This window comes from Leuciscus leuciscus (assembly GCF_965113295.1).
Source record: "Leuciscus leuciscus genome assembly, chromosome: 6".
Classification (NCBI taxonomy): Eukaryota; Metazoa; Chordata; class Actinopteri; order Cypriniformes; family Leuciscidae; genus Leuciscus; species Leuciscus leuciscus.
The window spans coordinates 30,788,446-30,808,101 of NC_138730.1; the positions used below are offsets into that span (position 1 = coordinate 30,788,446).

Sequence of the window (19,656 nt, forward strand, 5' to 3'; positions counted from 1 at the left end):
TTAGATCTAGTTTGATTAGTCGTGTCAAAGTATTCCATGCGCCTAGCTTCATGTAATACACGGATACACTTCGCAACTGTCGTAATTCAGAATGGCATTGAATATTCGACAGGATTTATTTTGATTCACTTATTGTTATACGCCATATTATCCTACTATTATATGTATTTGTATTTTGTAGATTGGCGTATGTACAAGATTAACGAAAGGAAAGAAAAACAAAGGTGACCGTCAGTGTTTCATTAACTGCAAAAATGTAACTGGATTTATAGAACTACAACCGCGTACACAAAGAAGACATGTACAAAACATGTACACAGTCAAGTGGAATAACAGCTCTGAAATGTATATTTTCTTTTGTCAAAGAGAATAAAGGTTAAATGTAGCCAGAGACACCAAGACCTCTCATAACGGACAATGGCAAACAAATACAGATTATTTTTTCTTAGATCAGCCCAGCAGGTGTTGAGGTGTGTGTACAGCACGAGATCAGTAACGTTACCTTTCATAAATCAAATTTACTCCACAAAACCATCTCTTCCTCCAAACTCTTTGGCATGGGCTTATGAATTCTCCAGATCCTGCTCTACTTACACTTCAGGTAATGTGACCTTGAACAAAACTTTGTATAAATTGCCTTTTTTTTTAAATCTTTTTTCTTCTTCTTCTTGTAGGTCAAAGCAGTTTTTCACAGAGAAGCCACACATGTGGAGAACTGTGCTCCAGTCAAATAGATGAAGAAGTTACTTTATGTGGCTGGATTCAGTACTTGAGGTTTGTATGGATGCTTGTTTCCATCACAGAATAGAAAAAAGGTAGTTGCGACGTTTTATCTCAAATTCTGACTTTTTTTCTCTCACAATTGCGAGTTTATAGCTCAATTCAGACATTTTTTGTTCTCCGTTTTTAGAAAAAGCGTCAGAATTGTGATATGTAAACTCAGACTTGTGGGGAAAAAAAGTGAGAATTGTGAAATTTATTCCATGGGTTAAACAAAGTAGCAAAATAGTAAACTCAGAATTTGGATTTTTTTTTAAAGTAAAAATTGCGAGATGTGAACTCAGAATTTGCCGGGGGAAAAAAGTCACAATTGTGAGATAGAAAGTCACAATTACCATTTAGTTATTTTGTTCTGTGGCAGAAACAATCTTCCATAAGTTTGAGACACAATGCTTATTCTTTTTGAATATCACTGGGCCACATCACTATAACACATTCTCTGTTCTTGACGCATTAGGCAAGATCTTTTTGTGATCTTGAGAGACTTCAGTGGATTGGTGCAAATTCTTATCCCACAGGATGAGGTAGCAAACCAATTCTCTTTCTTTTTTTGTGTTTTATAAACTAATTCTGATGCTGTCCACATGTTGGTTTATTTGTTGGTGTTTTCACCGTAACATTTTTCTTTTGACACTTACATTTTTTTAGTCTAAATCTGAACTGAAGAATGCTTTTCTTGGCCTCACGGTGGAGTCGGTCATCATGGTCAAAGGACGTGTCAGGCGTAGACCAGAGGGACAGGAGAATAAGGTTGTTATGCTTGTTCAATTGCACATAAAGAGAAAAGTCTGACACTGTACTGTTCAGTGTGAAATGTGTGTAAAATTGTCCTTTTTATTCAATATTAGACAATGTCCACTGGAGACATTGAGGTCTGTGCTGAGAGCATGAAAGTGCTGAATACCTGCCGAAAGCTGCCGTTTGAGATTAAAGAATTTGTCAAAGTAAGTAAATATGATAAAACAAAGTGTTGCATGCATTACTTTTTTAAATAAAATTTTGCCTGCAATATTTCTAGGGTGAATCTCACAAAGAACAACATATCATTCATAAGGAAAAATATGTGCATCACCATTAAAAAATGTTGGTTCCTTCAAAAACGTTATTTTAATGTTTTTGAAAGAAGGCTCTTATGCTTAACTATTCTTCATTTATTTGATCAAAAACACAGTAAAAACAGTAATATTGTGGATTATTATTACAATTTACAATAACTGTTTTCTATTTTAATATATTTTAAAACGTAAGTTATTCCTGAGCTGAATGTTCAGCAGCCATTCTTCCAGTCTTCATTGTCAAATGATCCTTCAGAAATCATTCTAATATGCTGATTTGGTTCAACTTCTCAAGAAACATTTCTTTCTATTGTCAATGTTAAAAACAGTTATGCTGCTTTATATTTTTCGTAGAAACCGTGATAGATTTTTTTCATTTTTTTTATAACTATATCAAATTGTTTTGTTTTTTTAATCAATTTACTGCATCCTTAATGAATAAAATTAATAATTTATTTTTAAAATCTTACTGACCCCAAATGGTAGTGTTTGTTTTGCAGAAAAAAATCTTATTCAATCAAAAACATATTTTTAGGATTTTTTGTTGTTGTCATTTTTATAACCATTAAACAAATGTTTATTGTAATACAGTAATTGTGTCTTGTCTGGAGACAGTGTTTTAATTTGTATTGCTATTATTATTAAAATTAGTGTTAATTAAAGGCAAGACCTATAATGCAATTATTATTATTTTTGGCATTTTTTTGTTTCTATTAGCTTAAGCTAAGGCTTTAGCCTACACCTTTTTCAGTTATTATGTATATTTTGTCATTTATCATGAAAAGTTGTCTATGAGGAACGAAAATGATTTTTTTTTTATTGATTTTTTTAAAATTAAATATGGCCCTGGAGTGTTTCTTGACAGTGTTTGATAGTCACACTCTGTCATTTGCTGTGGAATAGCCAATGCATTTAATTTCAGATGGATGTTATTTTTATTATATGAGGTTCATTGACCAGCAGTGTTTGTGATCCAGACAAAAATTGTTGTCCAAGTAGCATAAAAAAAATCCATTGATACATTTCATCTTAATTATTTTTTTGTTTGCCTTGAAGAAATCAGAATCCCTCAGGATGCAGTATCGTTATCTTGATCTTCGGTCACCCGGGATGCAGTACAATTTAAGACTGAGATCACAAATGGTGATGAAAATGAGGGAGTACCTTTGCAAGTTGCATGGTGAGGATTAACAGTGGAATTTTCAAACTTGTGCAATACAGTACATTTGCTTAGTTAATGTACCCCAATACTCACTGAGCATTACCTGTCTTTTCCCAAGGATTTGTGGATGTGGAAACACCAACGCTGTTTAAAAGAACACCTGGGGTAGGTATTTTTTACGGAATGAATTAGTTTAATTCGTATAACCAAAGACTTTAGATATACAAAGACGGTACATTTATATCACTTACGAATGGGACAAAGTACAATATGCAATATGGTGGGATAAGTCCCATCCTCTAAATAAAAGAGTCAATCAGTACTTGGTTAAGTCATCGAGTCACCGCTGCAGCTGTTAGAAGTTTCGGCATAGAAACAGTCAGTGTTCTGAGACTGCTAAGGACTGCACATGCGCATTGGCTGGTCTAGCATGAAAAATAAGCTTTTTTTTTTATGCTATTTGAGCAACATTTATGTGACAGTCCATGTCAGATGTTGTTTCTGATTTGAAATATGTTATTTAAATGTGGCAGTTTTTGAGATTTCAGGATTCCCCTATTCAAATAGATAGGATGCCTGAAATAGCTGCCCAGAGGCATTGCAAAAAATGGCTGCCAAGTGAACAGACTTTCCTTGAAAGGGACTTTGCCAAAACTTAAGACCATTTGCTAATTTAGATACACAGTATTTTGTATCTCATAGGAATCTATGCTGTGCTACTCTGCACATTGTTCCAGTATGGAAATGTTCAGAAAATTATACATACAAGTTACAACAGCTGTGCTTGTGATTTGGATGCACTCCAAGTGATTTCAGGAATTAAAAAACGTGGCCATGAGCACTAAGAATCTAAGAGTGTTTATTTATTTCTTAACTTCCAACATTGTAAATTGCACTTATAATCAAATAACACAAAAACAAATATAATACTTACTGAGCTAAATCCAAAAAATGAAAGAGAGAGTATTGTGCAAAATGTAGCTTGACATACTAAGCATAAAAACATTTGTAATTGCAGAAACGTTTCATTCATGATAACTTTTTTTACAATGCTTCTACGGTGACTCATGCTTCTGTTTCTTGTTTTCTGCAAGACACCCCTGTAAGGCTTGCCCAAACAACAAACTACAGCTGGTGCAAAATATTGCCAGATCATTACCCGAAATTTTGTGAGCAATCACATCACTCTGGCTTCCTGCCTCGGGCTTTGTTGTGCTAAGAACTTATACATCTGTTTCAAAGTTTTATAACTTTTAAAGCTTTGACACATATGTATGATCGTTTGAATGCTACCCACTTTATCCGGTGTTACTGGAAACTTTAGGTTGTGGAATAAATTAATCATGGCTGAGTGAGAATAGTGAGTGAATGTATACAATGGGATCGGTACTAAAAGCATTTATTTAATTTTTCTAGCTTTTTTTTACTTTTCACGCATAATGTGTGTATCATGATCGACACACTTAAAAATGATTGCATATTTCAACATTGATATATGCATAACTACAGTGTTTTTTTCTGTACTGTTGTCACTTTCATTTCAGTGCATCACAAGAAAGCATAGATAGATAGATAGATAGATAGATCATTAACCCTCTGGTGCTCCTCATTTGGGTGTAGCACTTGTTATCTTCGTGGTCAGAAGTAACTGGTCAGTGGTCACCTGAAAATGAAACTTCCTCCAGCTTTACCCCAGTAAAACCAATGTAATTTATTTGTGTTTAATAATATTTTTTCTTTTGTATTTTGAGAGGATTTGATGGTACTTATTAATATTTATGCAATAATTATGGTACATTTTTGCTAAAGAAAATTATTAAAAAATCAATTTTTTTAAAATATTTTTTCAATTAATGCAGTATTTGAAGTCAGATTAGCGCCATCTGTTGAGAGAAAATAAAATAAAACATGTAATTTCATGGTGTAACCCCTAGATGCCTGTACAGCTCTCTACGGAGAGGCTTGTGAATTCTCTAGTAGTTTTTGGACAAAATTAAGATGTGGATTTGAATGTATTTTTTTGAAATCCTCAAATAATACTTTTTGTCAAGGTTTATAAAAAAAGAATAATCATTTTGATGTGAAGTGTACATGTTTTTGCATTAGGCTATTATTACTACAGTCAAACCTGAATACAGAGAAAGCATTTTGTTACACGTAACATTCAAATTCAATAAAAAATTTACAAACATTACCAGGAATGCTTTATCACAGCTTAATCCATCTGGATTCGATCTCATTTCAACCTCTTATTTCAGTCTTCTGATTCAATTATGCTGCATGGTAATAGCCCTACCAGTTCATTTGTGTTTATAATTGTGTATGTATGTGTGTGTGAGTGGGTAGGTCTGTTTTGCACTATTGATGTTTTAGAGTTTCACCCCTTCATTGCTGAGCACTCTTTTTCTGCATTGTGGCCGATTTGTTGATTGTACATTTTTGTCGATTTCCCATTCATTTCCAATGGTCGGTCATTTTTGACCGAAGAGCACAAGTGTGACTATTTGTTTTACGACCACTGCTCGAATCATTCCCAAATTTTTGTGTGTGTGTTCACATTCCAAATTCCATAAAAGTCACAAAGTTTCGGACCATTCCGATGAAGCTGTAATCTTTTTAAAATTCAAAACAGAAAATGTTCCAGTCAGAAATGACCGAAGAGCACCTTAAAACACTTTAAAAAATATTTTTCCATGCTTTTTCTCACCCCGTGCTACATTATTATTGCTTCTCTCTTTTATATTTCATAATGTGACTTTCATTTATCAGATTGGCTTGGGATTTTCTGGCTGATTTAGTTCTCAGTCAGAGGCAGGAATACACACTGTTTATTCAAGTGTAACTGTGTTTTTCAGGGTGCCAAAGAGTTTGTGGTGCCATCTGGAGACCCTGGGAAGTTCTACTCTCTTCCACAAAGCCCACAGCAGTTCAAACAGCTTCTTATGGTGGCTGGCATAGACCGGTAAAAATCACATTTCATATCACAATTTCTTGCCTTTTTCTAATTCCTTTATATTCATAGATTGTTGTCAGATGCTTGGCACATTCACTAAACTGCTTTCACTGAATGACAGCCCCTTGAAAACAACTTTTGGCCAACATACTCTTGGAATCAGATGGTATTATTCGTAGCTTTTAGCAGCTCTGGAATTTGCAGGACTACATTTGTTCCAAACAGTGACATGTTTGCGGCATGTACAGTGTGATATGCTTTAGAATGCAAGGACACGTTCATTTTAAAACTCAAATGATGCTTCGCTGTCCAACCAGTGAAACTCTAAATAAGATGTTGGAGCCCAACAAGTGTACTATAACATCGGTTCCCAACAGGGGCTCAGCGAGCTCTGTGGGGGGTCGCGCCGTATTTTGAATAGTTTTTTTTGAGCAATGAGCATTAAAAGTCCTTAACTTTTTTCTGTTCAAAATTTACAAAATGTATAATGAGCGAGTTCATCATGAATCCATTTTCCAAAACGTGTTTTTGTCTTATACTGAACTACTATGGTGTACCTATAATAAGTGTTTACATTGGGACTATTTCACACTGGTTCGGATCGCTGCCGCTGCGGCGGAGTAGCCCAGTACCTGCGTGACTCGTCATAGATGTACACAGAGAGAGAAGTAGTTCCGGCTACAAGGTTCTTCCGAAAGACGCATTATTCTGTTAATAAACGCAAGTTTATTATCGCTCGCTATAGCGCCAAAAGCGTCAAAAATAAAGCCTCACATTGATAAAGCCTCACAAATAACATGCAAATATTGAGGTCCTAGACATCAGTCATTTAGTAATAGCCTATATTCCTTTTTTTTTTTACCTACACACCAGTGTGAATATTTTTGTTATCGCATTTCAAATAGGGCCAATTTATAGGCTACTCATCGGCTTACGTTTTTAAATTACAAAGGGCCTACTGATGTTTTGTTGTATTTTCAATATTATAGGCTATTATTTGTGCATAAACATATCTGGTTATAGTAAACATACCGTTTGTTTGAAAACAACAAATTCTGTCATCCTTGCTGCAAGCTTACAAGAGCGATAATATCATTAAATGTGAAGGGGGCCCTAAAATATGTTCTTGGGAAAAAGGGGGTCTCAGACAAAAAAAGGTTGGGAACCACTGTACTATAATATGTAAACTGTTGTAATGAGCATAAGAAGAATGTTTGATCTTCTAAAAAAATACACAGTGATTGTAAAAATTCTATATATAAGCAATATTTTTTTCTAAATAAATTAAAAGATAAAACACTGAAAATGTAAATCAATGTGTTTATCAATATATTGCTACAATATATTTACTAGAGAAATGCTAAAGAGTATTTATATTTAAATAAGTTATTATTGTTTTTTATAATTTATGTTTTTTTATATAAAATTTCAATAAATTAAGATAGTGAGATGATGGCAAATGTAATATGAATGTAAATTTGTAGGTTCATCTTTTATGATTTTTTATTTATTTATAAATATACACTACTATTCAAAAGTTTAATTTGATCAAAAGAGACTGAAAAATGTTACAGAAAGTTAGTTTGAAAAGTAATTAAAAAAAACACTAATTGTGTTACTTAGTTCCTTTTTTACTTTTTACTTAGCTAAACTTTTTTGCTTGCTTGTTTATTTTTAATAAAAAAATTGATTCTATTGAAAATTATTCTTTTAGAAATTATTTTTTTCAAATGTATCAGCCTAAAGGCCCCAATATACCCACAGCGAAGTTCTTTTTCTTTCTGAAGTTGATGTAAATGTATCATGGCTTACAACATTTTCTAACATTGACAATAATAAATGTTAATATTAGAATGATTTCTGAAGGCTCATGTGACACTTAAGACTGGAAGAATAGCTGCTGAAAATTCAGCTTTCCATCACAGGAATAAATTACATTTAGCAATATACTGAAATAAAAAAAATATGTTATTTTAATTTGTAAAAATATATCATAATTTTACTGTATTTTTGGTCAAATGAATTAGCTGTGGAGAGCATAAGAGACTTAAATCTTACCAACTCCAAACATTTGAATGGTAGTGTAAATTATTTATGAATTTATTATAAATATTAAATAATTTTTCTGAGTGCACCTTTTAAATACTTCAAAAGTTCTTTGTGAAATAAAGTTGGAGTGAAATCAGGCGAACAAAAATGCGAGAGAGGGTGGCAACCACCCAGAACACACTAGCATTGTGTTAACATTTTTATACTGGCAAGCAACTCTGTCATTGTCAAATCAGAAAATGCAAAAGTCTAGTTTCTATTAGATTTTGAAAAATGATAATGACCACAATAGAACCATTTTCATTTAAATTTTGGCAGCACGTCTCTTTGAATTAATAGTTGCGCTAAGCCAGGACTGCAGGCTAGTTCTATGAAAAGTCTGTCAAAGGAAAATGATATGCTATGCATGATTTAAAAATGTCATTCAATATTTGGCCCACAGTCACTTACGTGCTGGTTATCTCCTGCAATCTCAGGTACTTTCAGCTCGCTCGCTGCTACAGAGACGAGGGTTCCAAGCCTGACAGACAGCCTGAATTCACACAGGTAATGATGTGCTAAAGGTTGGGAGGAAACATGTAGCACATCTGACGATATCTGTGAAGCTGCGGCTCGCTTCTGATGTAGATGAATATTGAGTGTTTTAATGACGTGACTTGCTCTAACTCCCATTCATGAGGGTTAGAGCTGCTAATAGGCTCACTCATGAACCCCAAAAGACCATTTTGGTTTTGTTCAGACAGGCAGCAAAAGTTTTTTTTTTTTTTTTTTCTTCAAGTCAAATCCGATTAGTTGTTGATGATCTGAATTGCAAAAAACAAACAAACATATAATGTCTTAAACCCGATCCAAACTGCATTCAAAAGTAAAATCAGGTTTTATACACTGTCTAAGCAAAAGAATTAGATTTGAAAAATGAATCAGATTCATTTGCAGTGTGACTTATTTCTCTCTTCTGTGTTGACACATCTCTTAGGTGGATATTGAGATATCCTTCGTAGACCAGGCTGGAGTCATGAGTTTGATTGAAGGCTTGGTCCAGTACTCCTGGCCAGAGGACAAAGGACAGATTAATGTTCCCTTTCCCTCCATGACTTATGAGGAAGCCATGAGAGACTACGGAGTTGACAAACCAGACACTAGATTTGGGATGAAGGTGACCGCACTTTCTTTCTTTGTACACATCATCCTAGATTGGACGTAAGACATCAATGAGGTTGTTTGCATGCTGGCCGTCCTTGGCGTCACGCTGTGCTGGCATCCTGTTTCCCCACACGTCACAGATTTTCATGCGGTGCTCAACAATTAAAAATGAATCTCTCGTGATGCGTTCTTTTGGACCGTTGTGCGTCCTGAATGCATTCAGTTCTGCTTGTAGATTTTGAGCCCTTTGCTGAATCAGTGATGTTTTAGCATTTAGAAAAATAAGAGATGAATATTAAATACACTACTGTTAAAAAGTTTGGAATGAATAAAAATAAATGAATACTTTTATTCAGCTGGATGCATTAAATTGATTCAAATTGAACGTGAAGACATTTATAACGTAACATTTTTCCTGAGAAACAAAGTATTACAGTTTTCAAGTAGATTTTAAACAACTCAACAGTTTTTGGTTTTTACATAAATTTTAAACAGCTCAACAGTTTTCAACATTGATAATTGTAAGAAATATTTTTTGATGACCAAATCAGCTTATTAGAATGATTTCTGAAGGATCATGTGACACTGAAAACTGGAGTAATGGCTGCTGAAAATTCAGCTTTGCCATCTTATAATTAAATTACATTTTATATTAAAATAGAAAACAGTTATTTTAATAGTAATAATATTATACATTATTACTGTTTTTCTGTATTTTTGATCATATAAATGCAGCCTTGGTGAGCATAAGAGACTTCTTTCACCCCAAACTTTTGAATGGTAGTGTATGTATGTTAACGACATTTTCTTTTATATCTTTACTTTTCTATTTGTTTGTTTTATTTAGATTTTTTAAATACACCTATCTTTATTTCATAAGATATTATTAAAGTTCTAAATTTTACAAGTTAATTTTAAATGTTAAAGTAAATTTGCACAAATTATCTTGTTAATACATTCTCTTTGTGTATTGCCTTCTTAAGGCTGATGTAATAGTTGTGGCCTGAGTTAATTCTGATGTGTTTTCTTGTATTCAGCTTGTGGATGTCACCACGGCATTCCAGGGAACGCAAATCGAGTTCATCAAAGATGCACTTCTTGAACCTGGTGGCTGCATTCAGGCTATCTGCGTCCCAGAAGGAATGGCAAGTATAGAATTTGGAGATTCTGTTACTGATGCCCCAATACTGAATCAACACCATTTAATCGACAGCACAGTGTAGTCTGATTTCCAAACAAAATAATCTTTTGAGTTTATTTCAGTGATTCAAAACTGACAGTGCAATTAGTGTAGCCTGGTTTACAAACAAACAATTATTATCATAGGCATACTATAGTGATTCAGGTTAAGACAAAAACATGTTTTGGAAGATGGATTCATGATGTACTCACTCATTATATAAATTTAGTAAATTCCTTAGATCTCTCATTCCTTGTCATCGGGAAGGCACCACACCAGAAATGTGTTCCTTTTAATTCGTATTATACTGGAAATCAATGAACATAATCATTAATATAAATCACATTATTGTATTTAATCACTTATAAGATGACATTCTTTAAAAAGTTGTTACTGAATGTGTTGAGGATCACAATTTCTGCCATTCATATTTCTATGAGAGGCCGATCTCTTCCCCCTTATACTGTCTCTGGAACAGGTGAAGCGAACTGTGTGTGACATTTCTTCCACAGAAACACCTGAAGGGCAAAGACTTAGAGTTCCTCAAACAAGCAGCCAAGGCACAGTATGGTCAGGTGAGTTTTGTGTCTGTTTGCTGATGGAACACTACCAGCATTCAGTGTGTGCACATCATGGGAGGTCTCCTGAAATATTTATCTGAAAGTAATCAATAAGTCAGGATGATTTGGTGGTAAAACAGTCAAATGTAACACACTCCATAGTTACCCTGAGGCAAGTATCGACCTCACTAGAGTGTCATGTGTTGAACGTGTATAAGTGTGGCCGTCCATGGAGTCTTATAAAAGGAATGTTTGATGTATTTTTTCCCTCCACCGCATATGAAGTACATTCACAATTCTTAGCTTGGAATGATTTGTATATTATAAAATGGTTTGATCAAATTTTCATGTTAATTCATGTTAAATGCTTTGTACTGAGATATAAATTAATACTAATTTGCATTTTGTCTCAGTCTGCTCTTGTTAGTGATAATGCTAAGCCAAGAATTGCTATTGCTCATCCCCTATGAGCCATTTCAAGTGGATACAAAACATATCACACAACCAGTGTAGCCAAACCTATTCCCAAATGACTGACTATTATGATTTGTTTCTATTTGGTGAATCAAAACCATGAAACGTGATCAGTGTAGTTCAAATGAAACCCAGATGATTGACTCATGAGTCAACCTCATGATGCCATTTTTTTGTAGTGGATAAAAACGTTTAGCACAACCAGTGTAGCCCGACTCCCAAATGACTGACTCTTATGAGTTATTTTTAGTAAATCAAAACCATACAGAACAACCAGTGTAGTTGACTGACTACCTGGATGAATGACTCTGATGAGCTGGTACTTTTTAGTAAATCAAACAACTTGCAAGCTGCAAACTGCAAACTGCAACTTACTGTGTAATATACTTAAAGGTGGTATCAGTGATTTCAGGCCCAAAAATATTTTTATCACATTCATCTAATCTTTCCTAACGATCCGCTAGCTGCCCGCCCCATAAGCAAATAAACCAAAACAAATAGTGTTCCAACCAATCACCGACAGGGGGAGGGTGTTGTGAGGTTTTGAGGCAGCTTTTTCTTCATCTCTGACTTCGCGTGCAGCCGTGCACAAGCACAAAACCTCACTACACCCTCCCCCTGTCGGTGATTGGTTGGAACACTATTTGTTTTGGTTTTGAGTGTTTGGCTAAACCATTTTTTTTTTTTGTGCAGATCTCAGAGCCTAGGCTGCCTACAGAGACGCGTTTTTTTGACGGCATGCTTATGGGGCGGGCAGCTAGCGGATCGTTAGGAAAGATTAAATGAATGTGATAAAAATATTTTTGGGCCTGAAATCACTGATACCACCTTTAAGGCTTGTGAGACTTAAATCAGTGTAGTTTTGCCAGTAGTATCTTATAAAACAATTATTGATCAAATATGCTGCCATATTTTTTGTTTGTTTAGTATTATTTAACATAACCCCAAACTTGAAGTGTATAGTAATATAGTACATTTAATTTAAAGGGTTAGTTCACCCAAAAATGAAAAAACGAATCATATTTTACTCACTCTCATGTCCATAAGCCTTTTGTTCATCTTCAAAACAGAATTGAAGATATTTTAATGAAATCTGAGAGCTTTCTGTCCCTCCGTTGACAGCTACGCAACTACCACTTTGACTTTTTAAAAGTTCCTAAAGAGATCGTAAAAACGAATCCATATGAATTGAGCGGTTTAGTCCAAATTTTCTGAAGAGACACTATCGCATTATATGATGAACAGATTGAATTTAGGTTTTTATTCACATATAAACACTCATCATCAAACATAAACAGAAGCTCAACTGTTCTTGCTTGACGCACAAGAACTAACCTCATTGGTTCTTGCAGAAGCTCAAACATGCTGCGTAACACTCGAGACTGAACCTCATTGGTTCTCGCACTTCAAGCAAGCGTGCTTCAGCTTCCATTTACCATAACTGATGTGACATGACTTGAAGTATGGTAACCCATACTTGGAATTTGTCCTCTGCATTTAACCCAGTGAGTAGTGAACACACACACCACACTGCAAACCGTGGACACACACCCGGAGCAGTGGGCAGCCATTTGCTTGAGAATCGAACCCGCAACCTTCGGGTTACCAGTCTGACACTGTCTGACTCGGTCTGTGCATTTATCAATGTTTATATGTGAATAAAAGCCTAAATTCAATCTGTTCAGCAGAGAAAGCAATCATGTCTCTTAAGAAAATTTGGACTGAACCGCTCAATTAATATGGATTCATTTTACGATTTCTTTATGATCAGAGTGGTAGATGCGTAGCTGTCAATGGAGGGACAGAAATCTCTCAAATTTCATTGAAATATCATTAATTTGTATTCTAAAGATGTACGAACTTCTTACGGTGTTTGGAACGACATGAAGGTGAGTAAATGACAGAATTTTCATTTTTTGGGTGAACTACCCCTTTAATATCCTTCCTAAAAAGTACATCTTGATAATTTTTTTACTGAATAAACTTAAATCTAATTCTTGTCAAAAGGGGAACGTTGTGTTAATAATAGTCTCCTATAAAAGTCAAGAGTAATGATGAGGGACATAACTTTTTAATGTTTAATGTGGACACCACTTCGGGTGACTCAAGTTAGATTTTTGGCTCGTTTTACTTTTTACTATGATGCCTTACTTCTCTCTCTCTCTTTGCTTCCTGTCAAGTCTCTACTGTCCAATCAAATAAAGGCAACTTAACAAAAATAAATAATAAAAAAAGAAAAATGTTATTTAAAACTTATGATAGCTGCTTAGTTTTCCCACTGAAAACACTATATATTCTTTTGTCTGTATGTATAAATGTAAAGTGAACTTTGAGCTAGTGTTCTTGGCTTGAACTAAATGGCATAGTCAAAGGTGATTCTCCATTGCTATCCATTTTAGTTCAGGTCTTGGCTTGGTTTATGTCTGGGAAACCAGCCCGCAGAGTTCTCGAGACTGATGATTGCTCAAGAGTTTGTGCCCTATGCTGTCAATGGCAATTGAATATGGTCCGGTGGAGGAAATGGATGATCATTGCTGTGCTTGCACCGTGTGTCGTACAGGAGGTGAGCGTGGCTCCAGTAAGGGCAGATGGTTCACTGAAATCCCCTCTCAACCGTCTGCTCTCGGACACGGCCAAACAGCAGCTGCTCCAGATGGCCCAGGCCAATGCTGGAGACCTGATCTTCATCACGGCCGGACCCCGGGAGGACGTGGTGCGTATCCGCCTCCATTTTGTTCCCTGTCTTCACAGATTGATATAACCATGTTGATTCAGTTTCATAGAAACATCATGAGAGCTCAGCGAGCATATATTTAAATAAAACTACAGTTTTACATCAACAAGTACATCAAGACATTTTGCATTGGAGTAAATAATTCAATGATCAGCATCCCTATTTATGGTCCTCAAGTACCTTCCCATCAGTATTTGTACCCTAAAGTGATTGATGACTAGGGTTTTTTTTTTTAGAAAATATGGCTTCAGAGGAGTGCTGACATGATCTAATCACTTTTAAAAGAATAGTCATCTTTTCCATGCCTCAGCTCTCGTTCGGGGCTGGTGCAGATGGTGAGCTTGGCACAAAGTGAGACACTGTTTAGTCACAAAGCAGAGAAGTGGGAGATGGCTAGGGATAACTGGTGAGCTTTGTGTGCTGAGGTTGTGGGATGAATGGTGATGCTAGCTCAGAAAGCAAGAGAAATGAGAGCTGAGGGAGATCTTTCTCCTCAAATATAGTTTTAGAGATCTTGGCATTCATTAACATGTACCTGCCCCTAAATGCATGAATTGTTTTTTTTTTTTTTGCTGTTCCATGAATGATCAAAAAACTACTAGTCAGATTTTTTGATTTTTAAATTTTTTAAATGACAAATCCATGGTTAGAAGTGACTCTCAAATTTTCTGTAGCATTTCAGTGTGCGTCCTAACGGCTATCATAAAGTTTCTGGTTCTTAACCTGAAACATTCATAATCTTTTATGTATCTCAAAGGGATAGATCAAACAAAAAATAAAATTATTTTATCATTTCCTCAACATCATATTGTTCCAAACCTGTATGACTTACTTTCTTCTGTAAAACACAAAAGAAGATAGTATGAAGAATGTTTCAGTGGGCTCCAAAATAACACTGGACCCCTTTGACTTTCATTGAATGGACAACATTTTTTATAAACTAAAACTATTAATTTCAGTTTTCAGTAATTAAAATAATACTGAAATAAAATATGAATATTAGATGAAAAACCTAAACTTAGGAAACTTAAATGAAAATTAGACATGTTGTCAACTATCTGAAATAAAGTTACTAAAATAAATAAAATTAAATAAAAATAAACCTATATAGACCCCCCCCCCCCCCCCCCAAATAAATAAATAAATAAATCTAACAAAAATTAAATGCCAAAAGCATGTAAAATTACTAAAACTTAATCGAAAATGAAAATAAAAATATAAAAATAAAAGCTAATTCATGTCGGTGATGCAGGTTCGAACCTATTACCTCTTTCTAATAATTTCTTGTCACTGTTCATATCTTGTCACTGTTGACTGTTGTGTTTAGCTATAAAGTAAAAAATGTAAATTAATTTTGTCATGTTGTAGCGTCCTCTGCTGGGGAAGCTGAGACTGCAGTGCGCTGAGCTGCTTGAGCACTACGGCGTGCCTGTTCGTGACCCCTCTGTCTTTCACTTCTTGTGGGTGGTGGACTTTCCCCTCTTCTTACCCAAAGAGGATGATCCAGAGATGCTTGAGTCTGCCCACCATCCCTTCACGGCTCCAGTCCCCGAGGACGTCCATCTGCTCTACACTCAGCCCCACAACGTATGTAGTGTCACATCACAGAAAGTGGATCATCACAGATTGTCTTTTTTAACCTTACAGAATCATAGCATTGCATTTTGATGGAAACAGGACAGGACAGGACAGGACAGGGCATCTTGACAGTCATGAAGATTAAAATAGTAAATAATATACACTATTATTAAAATTATTCTTCTGATAGCCAAGCTGAATTTTCAGCAGCCATCAGTGTCACGTGATCCTTCAGAAATCATTGTAATATGATTTGGTGCTAAAGAAACATATCTTATTATTATCACTCTTGAAAACAGCTGCTATACATTTTTGTGGAAACAGTCATGCATTATGTTCAGGATTCATTGACATTGATGAATAGAAATTTAAAAAATAACTTTTTATTTTAATTAAAAAAAGTTATTTAGTTATTTTAAATAACTATAAATGGTTTCACTGTCAAATTTAATACATTTAATGCGATCTTGCTGAATAAAAGTATGGTTTCCTTTAAAAAACACTTTTGAAACCAAGTGTGCGTTTTTTGTAGTTTTGCTGTTCTCTAAAATTTGCTCAGTGATGATTGTCTGATATATGAGTAAATCAATCTTTGGAGTCATTTTATTCCAATTAATTAGTCAAATTGGTCTAAATTACTCATTAGTGAGTTAGTCTTAATCAAAACAGTTAAAAAAAATCCTTATCCAGTAGTCACAATAATCACAAAAGGGTTGATTGGTTTTGTTACCAACCAATCAAATGAACCGACTTCTGACATCAAATGAAGTTTCAGATGTGATTAGCATGAAATCATCATTGTTCATCGCAATGTATTGAATAGTGACATACAGTAGGTTCCAAAAGACATTAAAAATGTGATCTTTAAAAAAAAGAAAATTTAGACGAAAATACATGTAGCATTAGATAACATCTGGTAGAATTTGTAATGAAAAATTGTGTATTAAATGAAAAGAACAATACAAAATAGAAGCATTTTTACTGGTGGTCTCAGGCATTTAGACCCCACTATGTATTTTGATGTGCATTGTACCGTGAGGTTGTTGTTGACACCCAGCACTAGTTTATGCTTTTATCACTTTGTAAGTCTACAGTCATGAGCCAAGTTTATCATAGAGGAAATGTATGATCTCGTTCTGAATTCCCCACGCTTCCCCTACCTGTTTATCTGCTTTCTCAGGTGCGTGGCCAGCATTATGACTTGGTGCTGAATGGCTGTGAGATCGGAGGAGGTTCAATTCGTATCCACAATGCCTCTCAGCAGCTGTATATCCTGGACACGATTCTCAAGGTAATGGAACAAGAGTGAAAAATTACATAGCAAGCAAAGTGCATCATTTAATGCTACTCTGACAGCGAGTTAAAGCACCTATAATAGATGTGTCCAGATACCCGACTGCACCATTTTCTTATTTGTGACTCTTACTTAACACCCCCGCACCACCGACAACCCGTTCGGTCGCTGTGGCAACCCATTAAGCTATATTTAACCGTCTTTTAAGAGCACAAATGCTTTGGATCTTAAGAGCCGGGGAGAAGAAACATCACATTAGGGTGTTTTTACCCAAGTTGAGTGTGCTATCATAAGATTTGTATCTACAAAGGAAATCTTTTTGAAGGTCCATTTACTCTCTTGGCACTAAAGTAGATGTATGGATCTGTACGATTTACACATGCTGAGACTATGAACAATTCCCTTTCAAGCTGAAAAGGCTGTGAACAAGGTCCACTATGTCTTTTTTTTCCATGCTGTCTGTGTTAAAGGAAGACCCATCACTTCTTTCTCATCTATTGGAGGCTCTGGACTCCGGGGCCCCTCCTCACGGTGGAATCGCGTTAGGTGAGTGAGCATTCAATACATGCTACCTTGGACTTTCGCAAGGTTGTTGGGTACCACTGTGACGAAAGGCCTTGTTGATTACATTCTCCTGTTGGTTAAAGTGGAACGGTCATGCTCAGAAACTGAAATTGCTTGCCCAGCCAAGAAATTTTGGCAGCTTTGTTTCAGTTTGAGACTGTAAACTGAAGCATGAAGTGCCCTTGATCATTCGAGAACTTCTGTTTGGGTTTATTTCTGTGTATGGCAGAACTAGAGCTGTTTTTACAGCTTGCATAACCTGTGATACACAAAATTACCATGTTCTTGTTTACATTATAAAGATTAAAGAGTATAAAATATGTCTTTATGAGAAATATGTATAATTATTAGGGATACACTGATTTAAAATTTGAATTATTTTTATGTGACGGCCAATAATGGTTCAATAGCAGATATTATAATGATATACTATTTTGTTCCAAAAAACACACACAAAAAACAATTAGTTGTTTTAAATGCTACAAATGAATTTAGGCATTACAATATTATAATGTACAGTATGACAAATGGATATTCATTTTGAGATTCGGTAAATATTACATTTACAGTGTTGTTTAATTATGTGTTTTAAAGATTAAGTTAAAGTGAGCATTTGTTGTCAGCAAATGTCATTTAATTGTAAAAATACGGGAAATGAGCATGCATGAATAAATAAATTAAATATATATTATTAAATATTGTAATATAAATACACTACCATTCAAAGTTTTGTGGTCCATATGATTATTTTTTAAAGAATTTAAGATTTTTATAAAATAGATTCATCGATGCATTAAATTGAACAAAAGTAAAAAATAAATATATTTATAATGTTACAAAAAAAATCAATTTTTAATACATGCTGATTCTATGAACTTTCTATTCAGCAAAGTATCCTGAACAAATATATCATGGTTTCCATAAAAATATTAAAACAGCACAACTGTTTTCAACGTTGATAATAACAAATTGTTCTTGAGCACCAAATCAGCATATTGGAATATTCTGGATCATGTGACACAGAAGACAAGTAATGGGTGCTGAAGATTCAGCTAATATTTCACAATATATATATATTTTTTGAGCAAATAAATGCAGCCTTGGTGAGCAGAAGAGACTTCTTTCAAAAATATAAAAAATTCTCACCAACCCCAAACTTTTGACTGTTAGTGTATATTAATTATATGAAAAAATTACACATAAAAAATCACTATGCATAATCAATAATGTAACATTATTGAAAAGTTGTGCATTCCTAATAATTATAAAATTCCTATTTTTCTTCTGAACAGGGCTGGATCGACTGGTGTCCATCATTGTAGGAGCTCCCAGTATCAGAGATGTCATAGCTTTTCCAAAATCCTTCAGGGGTCATGACCTCATGAGTCACGCTCCAGACTTCGTCTCTGAAGAAGATCTGAAGCCGTACCATATTTCTGTGGTCTGGCCAAGTAAAGATACAGGGGGTCAGGAGGACAACTCAATGTAAGCACTAATATGTGTATTAAGTTCAGTGTTGCCATCTGTGCCCACGCTGGTGATGGACTTCAGAGCAGAAGCAGCAGGATCACTTCCTGTCCTGAGAGAATTGGGCACCATCTTTAGAGTGAAGGCCATGTCTGTGTCCTCTACATCATGAAACTCTTCTCGTCTGCTGCTTGAACAGATCAGTCATGTATTTTCTTATCATATACATGCTCTGTAATTAGTGTTTTCAACTGTAAATTTTTTTATTAAATTTGTTTTCGTGAAAAAACAGAGAGAGCATGGCTGAATATTTCAGTAGGGGGCAGTGTTGTTCCATTCCATCTGTTTACATTGCTTCTCCCCCCTCTCCACATGCCCTGTGTTGAAGTCAGCATGCATCATATCCTACATTTTTTCCCCCACCACCAGACATACCAAATAAAGCTACATTTCAGTTTTTTTTAGCGATGCCTTATCTGCAAAAGCAGATGCTCATTTTTCATGCCCAGGTACAGCTACTCATTACAGCCAGTGTTGTTTTAAAACAGACCTGTGAGCTGGCCGCCATGCTGTGAACACAGTTCTTTGTGTATGACATGCTGTTTTTGCTGCTCTTCCAATGACTTTTCCTTAAGTACCCACTCTATTTACATTACCATGTTT

At 35.0% G+C, this 19,656-nt stretch overlaps 1 protein-coding gene across 2 annotated transcripts; it reads left to right on the plus strand.

Moving 5' to 3' along the window:
• Positions 1-7: 7 nt before the first annotated feature.
• Positions 8-19,284, plus strand: dars2 (aspartyl-tRNA synthetase 2, mitochondrial). 2 transcript variants are annotated; one of them, XM_082172387.1, is made up of 17 exons: positions 8-601; positions 675-774; positions 1,238-1,304; positions 1,429-1,530; positions 1,629-1,724; positions 2,892-3,015; positions 3,116-3,162; positions 5,853-5,959; positions 8,476-8,545; positions 8,976-9,155; positions 10,180-10,287; positions 10,835-10,897; positions 13,917-14,069; positions 15,459-15,677; positions 16,849-16,959; positions 17,433-17,508; positions 18,819-19,284. In XM_082172387.1, the coding sequence occupies exons 1-17, from the start codon at positions 418-420 to the stop codon at positions 19,013-19,015; spliced, it is 2,004 nt and encodes a 667-aa protein (XP_082028513.1). In that variant the 5' UTR covers positions 8-417; the 3' UTR covers positions 19,016-19,284. The 2 variants fall into 2 exon arrangements, with proteins under 2 accessions (XP_082028513.1, XP_082028514.1); XM_082172388.1 differs by lacking the exon at positions 18,819-19,284 and having other exon boundaries at positions 17,373-17,463.
• The last annotated feature ends 372 nt before the right edge of the window (positions 19,285-19,656 follow it).

Coding starts and splice junctions, on each gene's coding strand:
- dars2 (XM_082172387.1), top strand. CDS start 418: ATGGCAAACAAATACAGATTATTTTTTCTTAGATCAGCCCAGCAGGTG. Junction 1,725..2,891: donor AGATTAAAGAATTTGTCAAA/GTAAGTAAATAT, acceptor TTTGCCTTGAAG/AAATCAGAATCCCTCAGGAT. Junction 17,509..18,818: donor TCACGGTGGAATCGCGTTAG/GTGAGTGAGCAT, acceptor TCTTCTGAACAG/GGCTGGATCGACTGGTGTCC.